Source organism: Vanessa cardui, chromosome 1 (genome assembly GCF_905220365.1).
Source record: "Vanessa cardui chromosome 1, ilVanCard2.1, whole genome shotgun sequence".
Taxonomy (NCBI): Eukaryota; Metazoa; Arthropoda; class Insecta; order Lepidoptera; family Nymphalidae; genus Vanessa; species Vanessa cardui.
In genome coordinates this window covers 14935756-14957536 of record NC_061123.1, presented here as the reverse complement: position 1 = coordinate 14957536, position 21781 = coordinate 14935756, and the positions used below count along the sequence as shown (strand labels likewise).

The window sequence follows — 21781 nt, the reverse complement described above, 5'->3', positions numbered from 1 at the left end:
CAATATCAACATCAACAAGGCAACAGCCAACACCAACAGTTGGACTGTCAAATATACACTTACACTCAACGGTCAAGTGTCAACTGATTCTATATTACAATATTATTGTTATTGTTCGGCGTAATTAAAAGCTTAAAAGCCATTATACTAAGAATTGAATTGAATTGATAGTGCTATTTAACTATCGAAAGAAAATTAATTGATTTAACGTGATTAAAATTTATTTTTTGCTACTTTTGTTCGAAAAATATTATGATATAATAACAAATAAATAAATATGGAATATAACGATCTAGGTGACGAAATCGATGGTTTAATACAAACTATTCAAGTAAAGAACTTTCTTTGTCATGATAATTTAATTATTGACTTACACAAAAGTAATATTCATTGGGTATATGGCCGCAATGGTAGTGGCAAAAGTGCAATTCTTACAGCGTTAATTGTTGGCCTTGGAGGCAAGGCGGCTGCAACCAGAAGAGGCAACAATATTCAATGTATGTTTCTTCTTATTCTACTTAAATTTAATAACTATTCATATAGTATATTCATTTCGATGAATGTAAACATTGGTATGGTTTTATTTACAGTCTAACAACTAGTTGTAGTAAACTGGAAGATTTTACACTAAAACTTTAGAAAAAAAGTTATTACTCACTTTTTGGAATACATTTAAAAAAAAATCAAACAAACCAGCTTAAAATAAATGATGTTAATATGAGTAGTTAATTTACATTTTCCTGTATGATATAAATTTTAAATTTGAGAATGCTTTTTACATATATAATTCATATTCATATCAGTGAATGATACAGCAATCTATGTATTTATTATTCAGTGTGAAATATGTATACTGTTAATGTTCTCTTTAAATAAGTAAATAAATAATATTTTGACACAATAAATGCAATTACTGAATATACATGTATATAAAATCTCCTGAGGACCATTATTAACAACACACAGATATATTTTCAATTATATGTTTTTCAGCATTCATTAAAAAGGGCTGCAACTATGCCACAATTGAAATAAAAATAAAAAATAGTACAAACAAGTCATACAATCATGATAGATATGGCGATCATATTACTGTTATTAGAAAAATTACTACTGCTGGATCAAGTTACATTGTTAAATCAGCTACAGGTAATATATAGTTATATATAAACTAGGCTTTGCATGTGTGTAATGCTGATACTCAATATACTACAGAATGTCTCACATCTTTTTTGTCATTGCATAATACAAATCACAATGTTGCTACATTTTTAATATGTATCATTATATTATAACCAAAATACATAAAATTGTTATATATTGTAGTCTATGTGTTATTCTGATCTATAACTTATATTACTGTTAAATTTCATCGAAATACATTCAGTAGTTTTTTCATGTAAGAGTAACAAACATACATACTTCTCACAAAATTTTGCATTTATAATATTAGTAGGATGGGATGTAATAGGGGTAATAGGTTGTAGTTATAGTAGTAATTTAAATTCAGTTATTGTTGTTGTGATAACTCTGTTATAGGTTATGGTATAAAATATGCCAGTGCACTTTCTTTTTTATTGTTGAGATATTGAATGAGGAAATATAAATTGAATATTAAAATTTATTTATCATATTTGATTTTGTGCTTATCATGTTTGTTAAACATATATCTATAGTCAAGTAACTATACTTATATATATATTTTTCTTTGCATTTCCAATAATCTCATGGTTTCATTTACAGGAGAAGTGGTTTCAACAAGGTATGCAGAGATAAGTAACATTATGTTAGCTCTTGAAATACAAGTTGACAATCCAATATCAGTGCTGAATCAGGATGAGGCGCGCACATTTTGTAACATTGATCCAAAGAAGATGTTCACCCTATTCAGAAGAGCGACTAATCTTGATCTTAGCGAGAGTAATTACAACAAAGTCCTTGACAACTGCAGAATGGCTATTGCAATCAAAACCGAGAAGGAAAGGGTTAGTATTTAATCCAGTAGCATTATTTTTGTTAATTTTGTAAGAACATATGCTTTATACAGTATATTTCATGTTTTCGTAAAACTAGAAACTTTCCAATTTAGTTATAAAAATTAATCAAGAAATACTAAATATTTTTGAAATTTTAAGAACATATTTATTTCGCAAGTCTCAATATATGTTCCAAATTTGACAAGATTATTTCAAATAGTTTTTGAGTTGCGGTCAAAAGGGGCTCCAAATGTTTTATATAAAATTACACATGGTGCCGCTCGCCAGCTCTGTTACCGCGTGTCTAGATATAGAGCTCACTGATATATATTTTTTCGAGTTGGATTAATTTCAACATCTGACATAGTTTTTGAGAAATAAAAATAAAACCGTTAGGGTCTGTTACCCCCATATCTCCCTAATGAGTGGTAGCTGAGACCTAAAATCGCGGGTATAAATACTTTGAGTGAAGACGTAATATTTTAAAACAAAAACTATGGCCAATGATGCCAATGCAATTTCCTTATAGTAATTCTGCTAGACCCATTGTGCATGTTGGATAAAAATTTACCTGATGTGTTTCAACTGTGTGTTTCATTTAATTGTTATGGTGTTGGGGCTTTCTTGAAATGAGAGGAAAACCTTTAAAACCTTCGCTCAGCTGTGTGCTATACATTAGCTGTTACTTTACAGACTTGTGCTCAATTGGAGAAGGAGTTTAAAGGCTGGGAAAACAAATACAGACAATTATTATCGCGCAATGAAATGAAAATACAAATACAAGCTCTAAAAAAGGAGTTAGTTTGGAGTGAAATTGCTGATCTAGAATTCGAACGGCAATCATTGAATGACCAAATTGATCTGCAAAAGAGAAAATGCCAAAAAATATCAGACAAACTTACGACGATGGATAAAGATTTTGATGGAAATCGCAATATTATCGAGTGAGATTTTATAGTTAGTTTATTTTGCTTATGCTTTACGCATAGATTTTTGAGCCTGAGGGCCTGATGACGTTAAAAGAGAGCAAGTCGTAAGAGTATGTTGAATCTATTTCAGAACCCTAAAACAGCGTTTACAAGAGAACGACCGAGAAAAGACATCTCTAGAGGCTGAGAAAAGGGCGATCGAGGAGGAGATTCGAAACGTGCAGGTAACCCATCGCAACGCACAGCGCGCTACCGCCAAGAAGCGGGAGCAGCTCGACAAGGAGATGAGGAAGATCGCCGATTTCGAGCACGAAATACGAAACATCGAGTGAGTAACGACAGAGACGACGGAGTCGCCCGACGCCGGCGGCCCGGCTGACGGCGACCGGCGCGCGCAGGTCCGGCGCCGAGGCGGGGCGGCGCGACGCGCTGGAGCGGCGCGCGGGCGAGGCGCGCGAGGCGGAGCGCGCCGCGGCCGCGCGCGTGGCCACCGCCGAGCACCGCGTGGAGCAGGCGGCGGCGCAGCTGGAGCGCGCGCAGGCGCTCGCCGCGCGCGACGACGCCGAGCGCCGCGACCTGCAAGAGCGCTGCGGTGAGCCCCGAGTCGCAGACTGAACTGTACCATCTGGACACTATTCATGTTACATCTGACGGATCTGTACCATCGGATACTATTCATGTTACATGCGCGGTTGGACTTTGCATATATTTTTTAAATTTGTGTGTACAATTGTGTCACAGTGACGCAAACGGTAAAGAAAGCGGAGGGGAAGTTAGCTCAGTGGTTGAGCCGAGACGGCGAGACGACAATAATTTTTATCAATTATTTAATATTATTTGAGTCGGTAATGGTCGTAACTGTAATGGTATTAAATCGATATAGTAGGTATAATCAATATATTAAAGATCAAAATATATTTTATACGAGCACTTTCGAATCGTAATTTAATCGTTATTAAGTGAAGCTACCGCCGGTTCAGAACGTAGATTCTACCCGGGAAGAATCGGCAAGAAAATCAGTATTTACCCTTGTTCAACATTTAAAAATAGTCATGCTAGTTAAATGCAAATAGGTATATGTGTGTAATATATAGTTTTTTGATTGGGTAAACGAATACTCAATATAGTAAGTATAAAAGCATCAGTTGCAACATTGTAGTCTACGTAAACCCTAATAATTAGGCTCGAATAATTGAACTCTATCCGGCATGTCAATGTAATGGGCCATCGCACCGCTAATCGACATCGGCGCATAAGGCCACAGCGTCAATAGAACAGAATCGGTTTTTCCTCCGGCATGTCGATGTAATCGGCCATCGCACCGCTAATCGATATCGCCGCCCGAGCAATCCCACCACCGACCCATGGTCCTACCCACCTTACGGTATACGGACCGAATCTTGGGAGACGAGCTCGGTACTTGCGTTTGCTCTTTCCCGAGTCCGCTCTTCGCTCCCTACAAATTTTTCTGTATCCTGTCCCTGTTCTATGACCACTCTCCGCCCGAGCAGAGAAGCTGCGGCGCAGCCAGCAGGAGCTGCAGGCGCGCGGCGGCGACCCGCTGGCGGCGTGGGGCGAGCTGGTGGGCGCGCTGCGCCGCCGCGTGCAGCAGGCCGTGGAGCGCCGACACTTCAGCCAGCCGCCCCTCGGGCCCGTCGGTGAGCACATACGACTGCACTATAGTCTGTTCGCGTTAAGAATGCAGTGAGTTGTCATTGTTTGACCAATCAAATCTTTTTAAAAGAAGGGTAAATGTGTATGTATATTTGTGTTAAAATTCCAACAAATTATATTTGTTTTAAAGACTAAGTGTAATGAATTTAAAAAGTACACATTAACGTAAAATATCGAAATTAAGTCATTAATATTTTAATCACTATTACTTACACTATTACTGTCGTCGTTAGTGTTTATAATAAAATAATTTTCTGTAGCGAGTTCCATAACATTATCTAAATCCCACATGGCAATTTCTTCTTGTAAGATGTGGTCGCAGCATTTCTCGCACTTTTATTTTTACAAAGTGGTGTGGTATTCATTTTTTTTTAATATCAGTTAATAATAATAAAAATTTAATTAAAATTATAAAAATATCAGTTAATAATAAATTAAATCCATAACCATCACGTTCGAACTCATGTCTTTACCTGTTCAATGTGAACTTGACTTTGTAATTTGAAAAGATTTGATTGGTCAAAGGTGCCGGTGAACAATGACAACTCACTGCATTCTTAACGCGAACAGACTATAGTCATGTTTCACTTGTTAATTATTTCACTGGGTAGCTCGATTAGAACGGAAAATTTCTAAAAAACAATTTATGTTTATGAAAGTAGCTGGCAAGTAGAAGAGATCACATTCTATGCCGCGATACTACTTTAATTGTTTATCTGCTACCAAACATACTTAAGACTTTCAGCCTAACTCATCATCATGTTTAACACATTTAATACAGCTTTAGACGTATTTGAAAGTAAAACGGCCGAATGTATGTTATTACTTTTTACTTATGATTTTATTTTTTTTAGGTTACTATTTACGTTTAAAAGATCAGAAATGGGGAAATGCTCTTGAACATATTATCGGTAACATGAAAACAACTTTCTGCGTGAACAGTCCAGCTGATTCCAGAAAACTTTTTGAGATTATGCAGGAGGTACAGTAGCTGTATTTATATTAAAATCATTTCCTTTTGTCAAAACAGGCGAAATCTTAATATACACAAGCCTAAGCCACGTAAAACTTTATTTCCCAAGTCGTTGGTTCAGGATTGACAACACTACAAAATCAAATTTAAGTATTGCACTATAATTAAGGAAACTACCGACTGACCAACGATCAGTTAACTATATATAGTTAACTGTTAAGCTAACTGTATAACTCACTCTAAAATCACTTTGTTGGTTTAGTGTCTAATTCATAAGACCGAAGAGTCCGAGGACTCGGGTTTAATACCTGGGTCGGTTCCTTTTAAATGTTATTGGATTTTTTATATAGCGCCGTTGTTCGTTCCACTGTTCTCTTTCTTGATTTGACTGTACTATCGCGTTATGTGTGTCCCTGTATTTGCGCAAAATCTTAAGCACTAGTGATATTCATATATGGAGATACATATGTGATGTAATCGCTATGATATGAGTAACGATCGTTATAATTTCAGGTGTATGGCAACAAGCCGAAGCCGAGCGTGACATGCAGCCGCTTCCTGGCGACGCGCCACGACGTGTCGCGGCGCCGCGTGCAGGCGCACCCGTGCGCGCTCGACGTGCTCGACGTACAGAACCCCGTCATCGCCAACTTCCTCATCGACAACCTCAGCCTCGAGACCGTGCTGCTCGTGCCGGACCAGGGTGAGAGTCGCTCGAGGAACTCACCGAAGCCCACGATTCGAGTCGATTTTACGTACTACGTATTCGGTTTCGTACCCGCAGAGGAGGCGATCCGGCGGGCCGACACGGAGGCCAACGTGCCGCTCAACTGCAGCAAGATAGTCACCGAGGACTGCATGGAGTTCTACCCCGCGCCGAACTACCGCAGCTACGGCGGAGATCCGCGCCGACTCGGCCACCACTACCTCCACCTCAGCACCGAGGACGGCGAACGGTGCGTACGGGCCGGCCGCCGTCTAGGCATGTCGATCTAAAATCGATTAATCGGAAAATCGATTTTTAGAGTAAAAAAAATTATTTTGAACCCTAGATCGATTCAATGAATCTAATCATAAACCGAATTGGATCGATCCATGGCCTTTAAAATCTCTCATGAGGGATACGAGGCGTGACGCCAAAAAATACATAACTAAGAAATTTTCGAATGAAAAATTCTTACAAACTTAACAACTAAACTCGCAACTAACACGACTTCCTACTATCCAATGCATTTGTGCCTTAGTGAGTGGCGCCTCCCTTCGGTCGAGTCGGACTGTAAGAAAGGTTCACCCGTTCTTTCGGAGGAATATAGGCGTGATATAATGTTTATCCTTACTTCTTTACTAATATTATATCGGAAAGTCAGTTTGTTTGTTCCGCTTTCACACCGTAACTACTGGACTGATTGCTATAAAATTTTGCAAACGTAAAGTTAATTTTTTATTCTTTTTTTTATTCCAAGGGAGCCTCCCTTGGAATAAAAAAGGGCACGCGATATAACCGAATTCTACGCAGGCGAACCCACGAGCAGAAGGCTAGTTAATTAGTCATGTTTGAAAATGGATCGATTAATCGAATATCGATCTTTTAATGCCCGATTTAAACAAGAATCAATTCTAGTATGTCCGATTCGAATCGAATCGGAGATCGATTTTTTTTAATGAATCGACATGCCTACCGCCGGCCCCACTGACCGCCCCCTCCCGCAGGCGCCTGCGCGAGGCGGTGGCGCGCGCCGACGAGGCGCACCGCGCGCAGGCCGAGCGTGCGCGGGCGGCGCGCGGCGACGAGCAGCGCGCGGCGCGGGAGGCGCGCGAGGCGGGCGCGGCGCTGCAGGCGCTGCTGGCGGCGCGCCTCGAGTGCGAGCGCGAGCTGCGCGCGGCCGAGCGCGCGCGCGACCTGCACCGCAGCCCGCAGCACGACGAGCTGGTGCGTGCGCCGCCCGCCCGCCGACGGTGCCCGACGCTCCTCGTATGTGACCTCGAGGTGCTTTCAGGAAAAGGAGCTCAACGTGACCAGGCAGGTCGTGGAAACTCTCCGGGCGGAGTTGGAGGAAACCTCGACGGCGGAGAACAAGTATGTGCAGAAGATCGGCGAGCACGAGGCCAAAGTGAAACAGATAAAAACGAAACTCGACGCCCTCGCTGATGTCTCCCGAAAACTTTATGTGAGTTTGTATGATGAGCATGTTGAGGGTTGTTGTTATAGCATAGAAGGGATGGACCGGTCAGGATCAACCTTACCCGTATTTTTTAAGCGAACTTGACCGGATAAAGTAGTGAGTAAGTTAATAAAACATTATACATATTATATAATTCAGTAAATATATTTTATAATATTGGTACAGGAGGAAATCACTCAGGAACAGTCTAAAGTCGATAATGGAGTGGCTAAACGTCAAAATTATGAACGTGTATTAAAGGAGCATCAAGATGGTCTCGTTCACATTAGAGATAAACTGACGCATCAGGAAGGCCTAATTTCGAAGGCGGTCAACAAAGCGCTTGCCACCGGACCCAGGGTCGATAATCCAAGGTTAGTCCACCATACACCAGTTAGTAGTTAGTGACCTTACAAATATTATATGTTACAAATTCTGATGATCAGAATGATCTTATTATTAACATAGCACATTCAATTATTCTACTAGAATAACCCTAATACAGATGTCCTAGTGTAACGTGCGTTACAGTTACAATGGCACCAATTACCTGCTGATTCTTATTTCTGCTATAAATAAAAGACCTATTTATATATAAGTTCGTTTGGTTTTGTAAGGATATTATTATTAATACAACTCTTTCATGATCGGCTTAATTTTTTGTACGTTACTAACCATCCATATAAATGTTTTCACTGGTGTGTTTGTTTCCACGGCCTTCGTAAGACCCCGTAAGTAATCACAACAACATAACTACCATCGTTATCATCCTTATCATCAGGGATCAAAAAACCCTACAAGAGTTGCTGCAAGAAACGAGAATAAAACTGAAAGCCGTGGACAGTCTGTCGCTGGACATGGAAACAGTGAGCACGGAGATGGCTCGTTCAGAAGAGGAATACACCAATCTCAAAGAATTGCTCACCAAGTTTAGCGAACTCATTGAAGAGGTCAGTTCATCGGCCAAAATCGAAATAAATATTACCTAAGTACGCGATTAATATGCTTGATTCTGAAGATTAATTAAACACAGTGCTTCAACCGGTGTGATATTGCGGTAAATAATCAGCAATTAAGATTAATTCCTATAGATCCAATTAAACTTTAAAAACCTAAAAAAGACGAATTTTGTGGTGCTTAAATCCCTGACTCGTTAATAGCTATCATACCGTTATTGTCAATTAGGAGCGTGCTTAGTTCTTTTTAAGATTTCTATATGCATATAAAAATAAATAAATATTTTCAGACGAAATGTTCCATCGACGCTCGCTTGAAGTTCTGCTACCAGCTCGAGATACAGATCACGCGTCGGGTGCAGTTCTGCTTCGGGTCCATCCTGGCCGCGCACGGCTACAACGTGAGTATGCGAGTGACGCGGGTAACGCGAGCTGGCGGCGCCGCGAGAGCTCACCGGCGCGTGCGCGTGCGCAGGGCCGCGTGGACGTGAAGCACTCGTCGGGCGAGCTGACGCTGCAGCTGTCGGGGCGCGACGGCTCGCGCCGCACGCAGAGCGCCGCGGCGCTGTCGGGCGGCGAGCGCTCCTACTGCACCGTGGCGCTGCTGCTGGCGCTGTGGGAGTGCGTCGAGCTGCCCTTCTACTTCCTCGACGAGTTCGACGTGTTCACGGTGAGCTAGTGCGCTTGTTAGATATTTTCATTATGGATACTATATTATATCAGGATATTTCAAAAATAACGTCTATTTCTTCACTATTTCATAATATTTTAAGGTTTAAGACAAAAAGATGATATGATTAAGGAAATATATTTCAAAATTTAACAACTATTTTAGTAACCTACCACCGGTTCCGAAAGTAGTTTCTACCGAGTAGAACTGGTAAGAAACTAAGTAGTTACTCTTTTCAACATTTAAAAATACAATCATGTTATTTAATTACAATTTTCGATCACGATCTTGCGCCGCCACTGGTGACAAACAGTCACGGCCTCGCGGTGCAAAGGGCCTCGCGCCCGAAATTTGGAAAAGTACAACATAACATTGGGATCAGAGTAAAGAAAAAAAAAAACACAAGGGCCTCACAGACTGTGTCTTGCCCACATTATATTACACACAAAAAAGTCAAAGTACCCTCTTATTGAATATGATAGTATAAATACAATCCAAAAATACTTTCAATCTAAATATTATTATTACATAATTAATTAAACTATATAATAAATAATGTAAACTCTTATATAATAATCTACTTATTGAATAATTTCACACTGAATCTGTCACGCGCGTGACGGCCCGTCCCGCCCGCAGGACGCGCAAGTGCGCAAGATCATGGTGGAGCTGCTGCTGGACTTCGCGCGGCGACACCCGTCGCGCCAGTTCGTGTTCCTGGCGCCGGCGCGGCCGCACGCGCGCGCGCTGGCGGCCGACGCGGCGCTGGAGCTGCACCGGTGCGTGCACCACACATACTCCTATGCGCTGACACGACTGCGACGACTGTGTTTTATTTTATACGTTGCTAGCGATCCGCCTCCCTTCGCACGGGTGCAATGCTAAATGTACTACAGAATGTGTTTATTTACGACTTCATTATTTAAAATTTTGACAGTTATTTATTCGTATATTTATTTTCTATGTATTATACATAAAAATCTTCCTCTCGAATTTACTCTATTTATTTAAAAAACCACATCAGAAGCATTCTGAGGCTTTCGATACATATAGAATGATTAAATAGTTATTTGAGCTCGAAAAAGTGCAGAAATAGGCCATAATTTCAAAAAGCCTTTACCCAGGCGCTTTCAGCTTTTTAAGGCATCATTTAATTATCTTATTATTAAGATTGTATTAATTACTAGTTGTCGCCCGCGGCTTCGCTCGCATTTTGGAGGTAGTTATTTTTCAGGCAAAAAATATTAGCTAATGCCTCTGCTAATGTCTGAAGCCAACTTGAACTCTTAAGTTCAAGTTGGCTTCAGACCAACTTTCATCAATTTCGGTTCATTGGTTTAGTCGTAAAAGACAGACAGTTACTTTTACATTTATAATATTAGTATAGATTAGAATACGTGACAGTAAATAGCTTTTTTAAAATTAAAACATAGGTAAATGTCGAAAATTGTTTGTTTCAGATTGGAGGACCCCCGACCATAACTTGCGCGAATTATGCGTCATCAAATTTTTAAGTTTACAATTTGTGTCATTTTTTTATAATTTGTTTTTGAAATAAAAGATCAATTAATCATTAACACCATTTATTTCTCGCCATCACATTCAAGTACATAAAACGTGATCAATTTCAATGCATATTTATTGCACAAGTGACGACAAATAGTAGCAATTAGCATGGCTTCCTTTTTTACCTCATGAGATCATACACACTTTTACTGAAATACAATTGAAAAAGGTACTATTTTTTTTTATATTCGTTTCAATAAATTGATATAAAAATAGCTTATTACTAAGGCAACTTAAACTAAGAATATAGTTAAATTATTTTGATGTAAAGTAACAAATTTAAGTCTTATTTATAAGGCGAATCGCCTTAGGAGATAAGCGTAATCGTTCAACTTAATTCTAAATCTACTCAAGAAGCGATACCCGGCTCTCGATTTCGACACACACTTGCACTACAAATATACATCACCGTAGCAAGCTTCGGCGCGGAGCTCGCTAATACAATACGGATAACATCATTTACAATTCACAGATAACATAGGAAGTGATAAATTAATTCATTAAATTATCTTAATCTTTAACAAACTCTTATTTTAAGTTCAACAATTCCAACGCTTAGAATATCTCATAAGCCAAGCAGCAGATTTACTAAACATCATGTCTATCATCGGTTAAATAAAGGTTATTTCAACTTGATATGTCAAATTAATTTATAAATGTTATTTTTATTTTTTGCTATCTATGAATGGTAATAATTACTACATTCATTTTATTATTAAATATTGTAATATTCTTCATATTCTATAAAACTGAGTGTAATATACACATAGGTGTGACTTAGTGAAGTAAAAGTTAAAAACAATGTCACTAATTAATCGCTCTAAGTCTTGCTTCTAACCGAGTTATTGAAGCAAAATTTTAATTTTCAATTAATGTAGTCCATAAACTCTTTTATTACATATATGTAAAGTAATATACAATGATTCGTTACTCTGGACCTGTCGCAATAAATATTTCAATTAGATGTCATTAATTATACTTAAAAGTACACAGATTACACTGCAATCAGATTGTTTAGCAAAACAGTCTTTGGTTATAATTTAGTTGAAATTTTAACAGTAGACGCACGAGTCTCCGTCAGTCTCTTACATCAATCATCATCATCAATCCACAGTACAATAACGTTAGTAATAATTTATATTATATTTATTTATTATTTATTTACATTTTATTTCGAGTGCAACTCATTAGTTTAATCTTCAGTATTTAACTAGGACATGGCTTCATAGCGATTTCTTATATAAAATTAGATTTTTATTTTATAGAAAAAAATCCATATTAACGTTACTGATTTAAAATAATTACATAAAGGTTAAACACTAACAAACAATATATTAGTGATTATAAACGATTACATTCACTTTAATCCATTTTTGTATCTTCACATACATTACGTGTAATGCATATAAAATGCAAGAGTATGTAATAACACTGATAATAATTAATTAATCGAATATATAGCTAATTTTACAAATTTAAGATATTTTCTGGAATGTTCAAAATGCAAAATAATTTTAATCGTTAGATTGAGAATTGTGACAGTGGAAATATAACTATTTAAGAAGTATTTTACAGGACAAAAATTGCATCACTTGAGATGGATTTATGATAGGTATATGTTTCTTAAATAAAGTAAAAATATTTATTGTGTATGAAATACGTAGGACACGTAAGAAATACTGCAGTGATAGAAATATATTTATAAAATATTTGTATGATGAAAATATGATTTTCGTCAATAAAATACGCGCGTCTTTTTTATTCAAAACAGATCACCTAACCTGACCTAACCTAAACATGCAAAATTAATGACAAAATATTAGTGAAGTAGTAAGAGCACACACTGGCAAACCAATAATTAATTATTTTAGTAATTTTAATTGAATGCGATTTATTTTGAATAAAAATTGTATTCGGTTCTCTTGAAGTTGCAATTAACATCGCATTTAATTTTACACAATAAATATTTTTTGAAAGTTTGTTGTGGGATAAAATAGTTATGTAGGCTTATAATATAAGCATTTTGAAAAATATGATCCGCATGGACTAAATATTTAAATACACATTTATTTATCTTTTCAATTTTACGATAATATAGTTTTTAAATAATTTTAGTTATACTACATCGCTATTTTTTAATTTTTATTTTTAATTTTTTTTTTTAACAAATCAAGCTACTTATTCTGTATATACTCTATATTTACATCAGCTTATTACTCGCAATTAGGCTAAATCGACGCTCACTCGGCTACAAAACTGTACAATCGAAGTCACCGGCACACGTGGAGCACAACAGGCGGCCGGGCCGCGTCAGTCGCGCGCCGCGCACGCGCCCGGCGTGGCGCCCTCGGCGCGCGGGCTCTTGTGGCCCGACTGCGGCGGCGTCGGCGGGTACACGTGCTGCGGCTGCTCCAGCAGCTGCGCGTACACCTGGTCCTGCGGGCACACGGCCGGTCAGCGCGGCGCCACGGGAGCGCGGGGGGGGGGGGGGGGTTCGAGGTGCACGGGGAGATACTCACGAACATGTCGAGCGAGACGTCGTGCGTCTGTATGCGATGGCTCTCGTCCAGGTTGAGGTCGGGGCAGATGAGGCGCAGGCCGGCGGCGCGCTGCACGTGCTCGCCGTCGCCGCCGCGCACGGCCGCCACGCTGCCCGCGCGGCGCACGGCGCGCACGAACGGCGCCAGCCAGCGGTGGCACGGCTCCAGCGCCTCCCAGCTGTAGCCTGTGCGACGATTCACCACGTTTAGCACGTTCTAACCGACGCCGGTGATCGACCAGACGACACTAGTACAGGGCACTCACCCGACACCCGCAGCGCGAGGTCCTCGCTGAAGGCGTGCGCGATGGCCGCCGCGGCCACGGCGCTGTAGGCGAACTTGTTGACGTCGACGTGCAGCACGGCGAGGTCGACGAGCTGGCCGCACACCACGAACTCCAGCGACGAGTACTGCGGGAACACGAAAGTGTAGCCGCGCAGCGCGTTGGCGCCCACGTCGCTCTCGCCCAGCAGGCGGCGCTTGGCGCTGCGGCCCTCGCTGGCCAGCTGCATGTATATGTTGAGCCAGCTGTTGATAGTGATGGGCGTGATGCTCCACGATAGTATTTTCAGGATGAGTAGTTCCTCTAGTAGTATCTCCTCTGTCGTGCAAGCGCCATCAGTCACGTATGCGAATTCGCCTATTTTTGGTGGATAGACTTCTTCTACTTTAGCTGCGATGAATAAACATGTTATACCTGTAAAATGAAATACACAAATTCGATTTACTTTGATTTAGGAAGTAACTTCTTTAAATATACTATTAATTTAATGTTTACCGACTTACCTATGAGCTGTAAGCGACCTTTCTGGACGTCGTCAGTGTTGGTCAGGTATCGATCCACGTAGTCAACGGTCAGGTGAAAAGTCTCCCTGTGTAGTTTATACACTTCGCAAACCTGCCAAAATAACAAGATTATTTTTTAATAAGTCAAAACAATTACTTTTAGAATCGATTCGAAAAAGTACCCTTTCAATTTTTATATAACTAAGGTAAGAAATGAAAGATAGAGAACCTGTAAAAAACTTCATAATGGTTTTAGTAACATGTTTAGTTTAACACCCATTTGATGTACTTGGCATTATATATTAATTATAAAATATTACTATCGGACGGATGTAGTGTGGTTTCTCGTATCATAGCGCTCGCGATCCTTAGATTTTAAACATAATAATATTTAAATGTATTATAGTAATTGTAAATTGTAAATAAAGTGCAAGTCACAATATTTTTAATGGATGTTTTTTATAATTCTTTTTTATTTATTATACATTAAAGATGAAGAAAAATGTAACCTTAGACAGGCTCTATATCTATATGCTTAACGAAAATATACATAAATCGAAAAGACCTTAATGTATTTTAAACTAAGCAATTATTAATGTTAAAAAATTAGTTTGAACCAAGCTGGTGGTGGTAAGACGTACCTATATTTTATTTTCTAGTTAACAGCCCTTATATGATAAGTATGTAATGATGATGATCATGGACATTTTAATTGCCCAAGTTTAATCAAGTTACGAGAATAAATTGATCTTTTGCTACTCTTTTACGTTTTTGTCAACGGATTTAGATGAAATATGCAGCAGATAACTATAACTCACACCCAAGAAGGCTGCAGACATAGACATAACTAAACACGCCGGCGTAGGCATGGGGGGAACATTTATATTTAGATATATTGTTTGGGTTGCCTATTGGTAAGAAGCACTACTTCCTATAGATATTGCTGAACTAAACAAAACTAGCAAGAGTTTACGTGCAAACCGAGAGGCTTAACACAGATACGATTCTATATAGAACTTTTAAAAAAAATGTCGTGTTTATTTTGACTTGAAAAGTTGATATTCTTGCCTATATGCATTTATGTCTACACATAAGCTGTTAAATACTATGTAGATACATAATACGCGGTTAGATGTATAAGAGTAAATACAACTGCGTTTAATCGATTCCATCGTGTCAACTGAATTTATTAAACATTCTCGCACCAGTGGTGAACAAGGTATGCCATGATTGGAAGCCATTAAAATGTTGTTAAAATTTTAATTTCTTTTTTTTGTATGCTTTGTTTAAAATCTTTTACATCGTAATCGCAAGTTAGACAATGAAAATTAAATTGTAACTTAATCAATGTACAATATCATATCATCATATCACAATGATAATATGAATACTGCAAAAATGTGGGTTAATGCATCGTAAGTTGTATTTATAAAAATGTCATTCTTACAAAAATCTTTACCTAGTAACCTGAAAAATGTGCTTAACAAGTAAAATATGCTGGGTGTAACGACTTCGAATATAATAAAATAACTCTTATATACTCTTTCTAGAACAATTTGCTACGAGCGTAGCACACCTGTAGCTAAGCGTAGCGATATTGAAATTGTGTTTTGTAAAATTCTAAATGTCAAATTATAGTAAAAAAAAATGAATTATTTGCCGTCGATAAGATTAGTTGTTTTCTATTGCAAATTCCACTTATTATTTGCAATAATAAATCACGTTTACTATTTTACTGAATTATAATTACATTTATTTACGAATATGTAATAATGTTTAAAAAAAAAAAAAGATTTTGGTCGTATATTTGATAAAGATAAAAAAAATCAATAGTAAAACGGTCCATGCCTAAATCTCATTGCCTTTAATTAGATCAGAATTTAGAGTTATTACTTGTTATACAAGTATAATCATTTATGTATGAACTTTTTTTGAATCTTGGTAGAGGCACAGTAAATAACAAACAAAACCACCATGCCAATCCAATTATAAGAGATACATTAACGCGAGAGAAACTGATAGGTAAAGCCTAGTATATATTATAAATGTATGAAATTATATTAGATTTGCATGTAGTATAAGCTAATTTTATCTTAAGTGATGTTGGCAATACCTATCCCCTATTACAAACGTAAATACGGATAAAGAAACCTTATATTAACATATTCCATACGATTTACTTCTGCAATATTATTAGTTACAAACAGTTCTTGTTTAATATAATTTAATTTACAATACAACACCATTCCACTTATGTGTTTATCGACTATAATTTTACTTTCAAAGTCCCGATAACTTCGATGCCATTCAAAGCTAATTTTCACAAATTCATAATAATTATATGACATCTTGAAAAGTCTATAGTGTTCAAGACTTCGACCAATAATATTCCTCACTGCAATATCAAAATTCTTTGTGATTGGAATTGTGACAAAATGTTTTATGTTTAATTTTCTTTTTGAAATTGTACTGTTGTAATCGAGTAAAAATCGAATAAAATAAATTTCCGTCAAATTTCATTTCTGTTAGCAGATTTGCACAAGATGGTATTTAACCTATTATCACCAATTATTTATAATTGCTTAACGGAATCGTAATACAAACACGTTCTTAAAACGTACTATCGAATTCAAAACTTAATTGACTGATTATTAAATATATCGATAAAATATAATATAACGACTAATAAGCTGATAATGCAATAAGACAGACATTTTGTTTTATTTACATTAAAGAAATCAGCAAAGGTTTCATAAAATTTGAACTGCGTAAACAGAAACGCATTCACAATATCGACGATTATCATTCCATATTTTGAAACAATTTAGCTTTAGAAATCGGATACTTCCAAGTAAACTATCATATGTCTCGGTGACTCGAGAGCAAGTTAATCGTAATAATCGTAACAAGAGATATGTAGTTGTGTTTACAATTATCTATTACACGACGGTGGTAAAACATTTACGTACACCTGCAGGGGGCAGTGTAACTAGTTGTACCCTGCCGCTTCTCGCGATGCATTTGAATTAGACACACCTGCCTCGTAGTTTAACCATAGTAGTTGATTTTTATGGTCACCTTACGCTATAGCGTACGACTATAGTCATAGGGTTGTTTTAAAGACTGATTTAAATACTTTTTTGTGTGGAATGAGCTTCTCCAAAACAAAATTTAAATCGTCTTTTTTGAGTAAATTCAATCATACAGGGTCTCTAGCGATATGACCACAGCCCAATATTTCACTTGCATTTAAAGACAGCACATGGCTATACACTTGTTACAATTTTAAGGTAATTATTTTACTCCTACGTAGAGTAAACTGAGAGTAGTACGTTTAATTGTAAACACCAATAAATTAACATAGACGAGATATTACACGCAACTTAGCCTGCGTCTGTCTATCTGTATCACACGTGTATTTGAATGTTTAGGATATTATATTTAGTGCTTTGCAATATTCGCTTCGCAGTTTAACCCTCAAAATATTGACGAGACAATCTTGAATAACGTGTTCTTTTGAGTTATTATTTATACCTAAACGAATAGACGCTTTTTTTTTAAATTGTCTTTATAGATGTATAACTTATACACATATTTGTTAGTGTTTCGGGACTGTTTGTTTTTTTTAATTGACTTTTGGAAATCACGAAGCGTAGCGGCGTGATAGTGCCTCATAATCGGTATAAACTTAAAATAGAGATTCACTTACCATTCAATGTTAAGTAGTAGTAAAATGTTTAAATAAGTCCACCTTAAAAAATCTACTTTGTGACACTTACTACGTAGTATGTGTCACAAAGCTCAGAGTTTAAAACATCGAGGTAACATAAACTATTATTAGAATTAGAAATTCTTGATGAATCGGGATCGATAATACACATAGTATATCTACACGATGTAGGTTAGCCGAACGAGCGAAGATGGAATATCGTAATTTATTTAAATCGCCAAGTTCGGAGGCCCGGCGCCGGTGCAGGGAGCTGTGAATCACAAATCACCCATTACCGCCGTCTGTCGTTGCCTGTGCTCACTGCGGCACTTCTCACAACGGCATATACTATTTTACAATGGGCTGAGGACCTTACGCTTTGTTGCAAAATAGTATTCCATTAAATACACTTAGTTCTTTAAACCGATCTTGACACTTGATGGTTATTCTAACGCTCGTACCTACCTAAGCTTGTTCTGGCCCTGAGTTCTAGGTAGTCGTTTTAGGTTCATACTGTAAATGTATTGTACTGGTACAATGGACACACCTCAGTGTACCTGATTGACAATAATGACTATTCCAAAAGTATATTTGAATAGATATATTTTTATCTTATTTTATAGAGGAGACGGCGCGCGGCGGTACAATATGCCGTTTGTAATTTCTCCGTATTCAAACCCATTGGCTATGCGTAAAGTTGCTATTTAAGCTATTTTGAATCTTAAGTAATGCTGTGACTTGCACTCGAGTAAATTTGTTTTATAATTAAAGCTATTTATCGCTTTTCTCTTATCGTTACTACAACTTAAATTAGAAATTGCTCTGAACGACAGAAAATAAATCTTCGCCATTTTAAATATGCTTAATTTTTATCGGCGTTGATTTATAAGCACATTAAAAATATTTTCTACAAATATTAAAACAAACACAACAGTTATTTACTTCGCAAATTGATTGAGCGTTAATTGAAAAAAATGTTAAATATTTGCACAAACTCCTCGTATAGTATTGCGCCCGCACGTAGTAACCGACATATTATTTCGAACATTTATTTTTATTGTATGTGGATTTGTGATTATATGAAGCAAAAATCAATTAAATTTCGACCATAATCGAACAATAGTCACGAAAACATTTAAATAGTAAAAAAGAAACAAAAAGAAGCTAACCAATAATGTTTTAAACACGTTGGTTCTGCAAGGGTCAATGAACGTCGAAAGAAAGGGGTCAATGCCCCCATAACAGTAGCCTATATGTAAAAACTGTAATGTTTTCACATAATAAAAGTCCCAATAATTGCATTCGCATTTAACATTATAAATTTTACTTAAGATGAAACTTACCCAAGACTCTGAAAGGCAGCATGAAAAATGGACAAATGTATAATTTGTAAGTTATTTTTTTTAATATGCTAATTTATTTGTTAAACATATCACTAAATGTTGCTATAATTACGACTTCGAGATCCTGACCTATATCTCTCAAGGTCAAGAAAAGAATCAAATGCAACTTCAAGGTCTATAAATATATGATAATAGCTAAATTTGCATGTTCACAAGTAATACCTACTTAAATTTTAAATTACCAAATGAAACACATAATAACTTTTTATTAATATGCAATATGAATCTGTGTTGTAATTCAAGGCTTACCTCATTTAACCAGTCCAGTAGAATAGCTCTCATCCTTGGTTGAAGATTGGGATGATTGTCAAACATATTGGGGTTCTTCTTCATGCTGGATCTCACATCACACTCACACATACTCCTCCACACATCTGTGGGGTCTGCCCAGGATAGGCCTGGCAGAGGACACTTGCGCTTTGGCGGTGAGGGACATAGAGGTTTACTAGTACTGAAAATGAATTTATTTACAAAGTTACATGCAAGGATAGTTTTTAGAATGCTGGAATGCAGGAATACTATTTATCTTAATTGTATTTACCTGGGCCTCTTATTAGAATGTGGTGTACAGTCACCCCTCGCCACATTTTCTAGAGGACTCAACACGCAATTGGGTAGTTCAGGTATACTCGGTGGGCTTAAGAAACTATCAGCATTATAATCTATGTCTGTGAACACACTCCTTGGTTGCTCATTGCTCTCCTCATCACTTGAGCATGATGATGATTCCACTACAACATTGTGACCTGGCTGGTCGCTTAGATCATCTTCCTTAGCTGTTACTTTTACAGGGGGCATATTCTCCACCTACACAAATGTAGGAATTAAAAATTGTCACTGAGTATTAAAAGCTTAAATCACTGTTATCACTGGTTACCTCATCATCTGTTGAATTCCTTTTTCGTTTCAAGTTGGCACGTTTCTCAATGGCCTCACAGGAGGAACTAAAACAAGAGCTGCTGTAAGTTAACACAGTGAATAAAGGTCAAAAATTTGTTTGTGTATGATCAGCTGTACATACCCTGCTTGCGCCATATTGAGGGGTACAGATCACCTGGTACAACCTCCACTGTCTAGAACATGAAGAATTATAAGCATGTGTTTAAAAGAGAATAATATTAAAAAGAAATTAATAGAAGTAATGAGTCTAAAATTACCGCATGTCATGTTCAAACCGCAAATAGGGTTATGTCAATTGACAACCATGATAGAGGACATAATTCTAAAAAATATATATACTTAATAGAACTAGCTAAGTCTGTGAGTATTCTGGATAAGAAAAACCAACAGATTTTAACGTAAAAGTATCATTTTGAGATCATAATACAAGCAGCGTGCCCCCTGCTGGTTGGCGGGAGAAATTTTTTCAAGTCGTATTTTGATGCAGATTTATTTAATAAATAGCGGTTTTATTACGTTATACGATCAGCAGAATACGCAATTAACTTTTAAAAGACACATAAATGCTAGAAATAATGAATCAGCTGGAGTAAAAAATGCCACGAATCCGTCATAATCGCGCGCGAAATCCTCCCGTCAGCGCCATTAGACACGTCGCTAGCTTGGGTTTCTCAGCCCAACCACTTTAGGAAATTGTTAAAAATAGCACAATCTCAATCAAATATGATAGTTTTAAATCGGTTCGTGATAAAAATATCTAAGAAAACGTTTTTTACCGGAACATAAGTTAAAACGGTTGAAGACATAATTGGCTAAGCTTATCGGACTCTTGTAATTTATAACCTAATTATAGACAAAAGGATTAGATTATTGAAATTTTTGCTTATAATTTCTGTAACACTACAAACCGTAGAAGTTATAAAAGAAATAAAAACATACCTGATCATTCACAAATTAATCCAAATTGTAAAGAACAAAATTTCCTCGTATACCAGATATGAGGGCAAAACTTTTATCACAAATACACTATTCTGTAGTCTTATTCTAGCACAAAAACAAGTTAAACATTAATTAAGAATAAAAATATTACACTATTAGTAATTTTCTTATATTACATTCTCTATTTAAGCTTTCCACGGCTCAATAACGCCCGGCTTTCCGCGCGAAAATGTCGCGGTAAAACATCGGTGCTCTGCAAGCTAATACACTGATAGCTTCACGTTTGTTTCTTCCGAAATCGACTGTCATAAGTAATAACGTTCCGTATAACGCAGAAGATGAATTATGACCAATAGTAACTAACGAGTTTTTATTTAAATCCGTAACTGCGTCGTTAAAATACGAAATGTAATTAATGAAGAAACATTAGTTAATATGTTTATTAAAATTTCTTAATGTTAAAAAGAAAGGCATTTCTATTTTTACTTTTTGTTGACAAGTGTAAAAATAGTAATAATATGGTTTAGATACTATCGTATTGTGTTTTGAAAAAACAATAAGTTATTTTCCACAATATATTTTTCAATTGGTTATTTTA

General features: G+C 37.1%; 2 protein-coding genes across 7 annotated transcripts; one reads left to right on the top strand and one right to left on the bottom strand.

Annotated features, from left to right (window-relative positions):
* Positions 1-45: 45 nt before the first annotated feature.
* On the top strand, positions 46-10917 carry LOC124537164 (structural maintenance of chromosomes protein 6). The gene is made up of 18 exons (XM_047113927.1): positions 46-497; positions 994-1149; positions 1744-1985; positions 2670-2920; positions 3036-3233; positions 3304-3497; positions 4417-4563; positions 5434-5561; positions 6066-6255; positions 6337-6508; positions 7263-7482; positions 7550-7720; positions 7901-8088; positions 8496-8664; positions 8961-9071; positions 9146-9340; positions 9980-10119; positions 10801-10917. Exons 1-18 carry the CDS (start codon positions 278-280, stop codon positions 10820-10822), a joined length of 3114 nt encoding a protein of 1037 aa, XP_046969883.1. The 5' UTR covers positions 46-277; the 3' UTR covers positions 10823-10917.
* A 2105-nt stretch (positions 10918-13022) lies between these two features.
* On the bottom strand, positions 13023-21457 carry LOC124536793 (G1/S-specific cyclin-E). Of its 6 annotated transcripts, none has more exons than XM_047113435.1 (10): positions 21184-21457; positions 20366-20417; positions 20222-20300; positions 19886-20151; positions 19594-19795; positions 19285-19290; positions 14233-14344; positions 13712-14143; positions 13426-13631; positions 13023-13342 (listed from the first exon to the last, which is right to left on the bottom strand). In XM_047113435.1, the coding sequence occupies exons 2-10, from the start codon at positions 20377-20379 to the stop codon at positions 13217-13219; spliced, it is 1443 nt and encodes a 480-aa protein (XP_046969391.1). In that variant the 5' UTR covers positions 20380-20417; positions 21184-21457; the 3' UTR covers positions 13023-13216. The 6 variants fall into 6 exon arrangements, with proteins under 6 accessions (XP_046969391.1, XP_046969635.1, XP_046969472.1 ...); XM_047113679.1 differs by having other exon boundaries at positions 20222-20288; XM_047113516.1 differs by lacking the exon at positions 21184-21457 and adding an exon at positions 20502-21035.
* Positions 21458-21781: the final 324 nt, after the last annotated feature.

Bases quoted from the DNA above. Each gene is read 5' to 3' on its own strand.
- LOC124537164 (XM_047113927.1), top strand. From the start codon at position 278: ATGGAATATAACGATCTAGGTGACGAAATCGATGGTTTAATACAAACT. The intron at 8,089-8,495 runs GTTAGTCCACCA...CCTTATCATCAG, and splicing joins CCCAGGGTCGATAATCCAAG to GGATCAAAAAACCCTACAAG. The intron at 9,341-9,979 runs GTGAGCTAGTGC...TCCCGCCCGCAG, and splicing joins ACGAGTTCGACGTGTTCACG to GACGCGCAAGTGCGCAAGAT.
- LOC124536793 (XM_047113435.1), bottom strand. The intron at 20,152-20,221 runs GTAACCAGTGAT...ACATTTGTGTAG, and splicing joins GGAATTCAACAGATGATGAG to GTGGAGAATATGCCCCCTGT. The intron at 13,343-13,425 runs GTGAGTATCTCC...GTGTGCCCGCAG, and splicing joins ACGTCTCGCTCGACATGTTC to GACCAGGTGTACGCGCAGCT.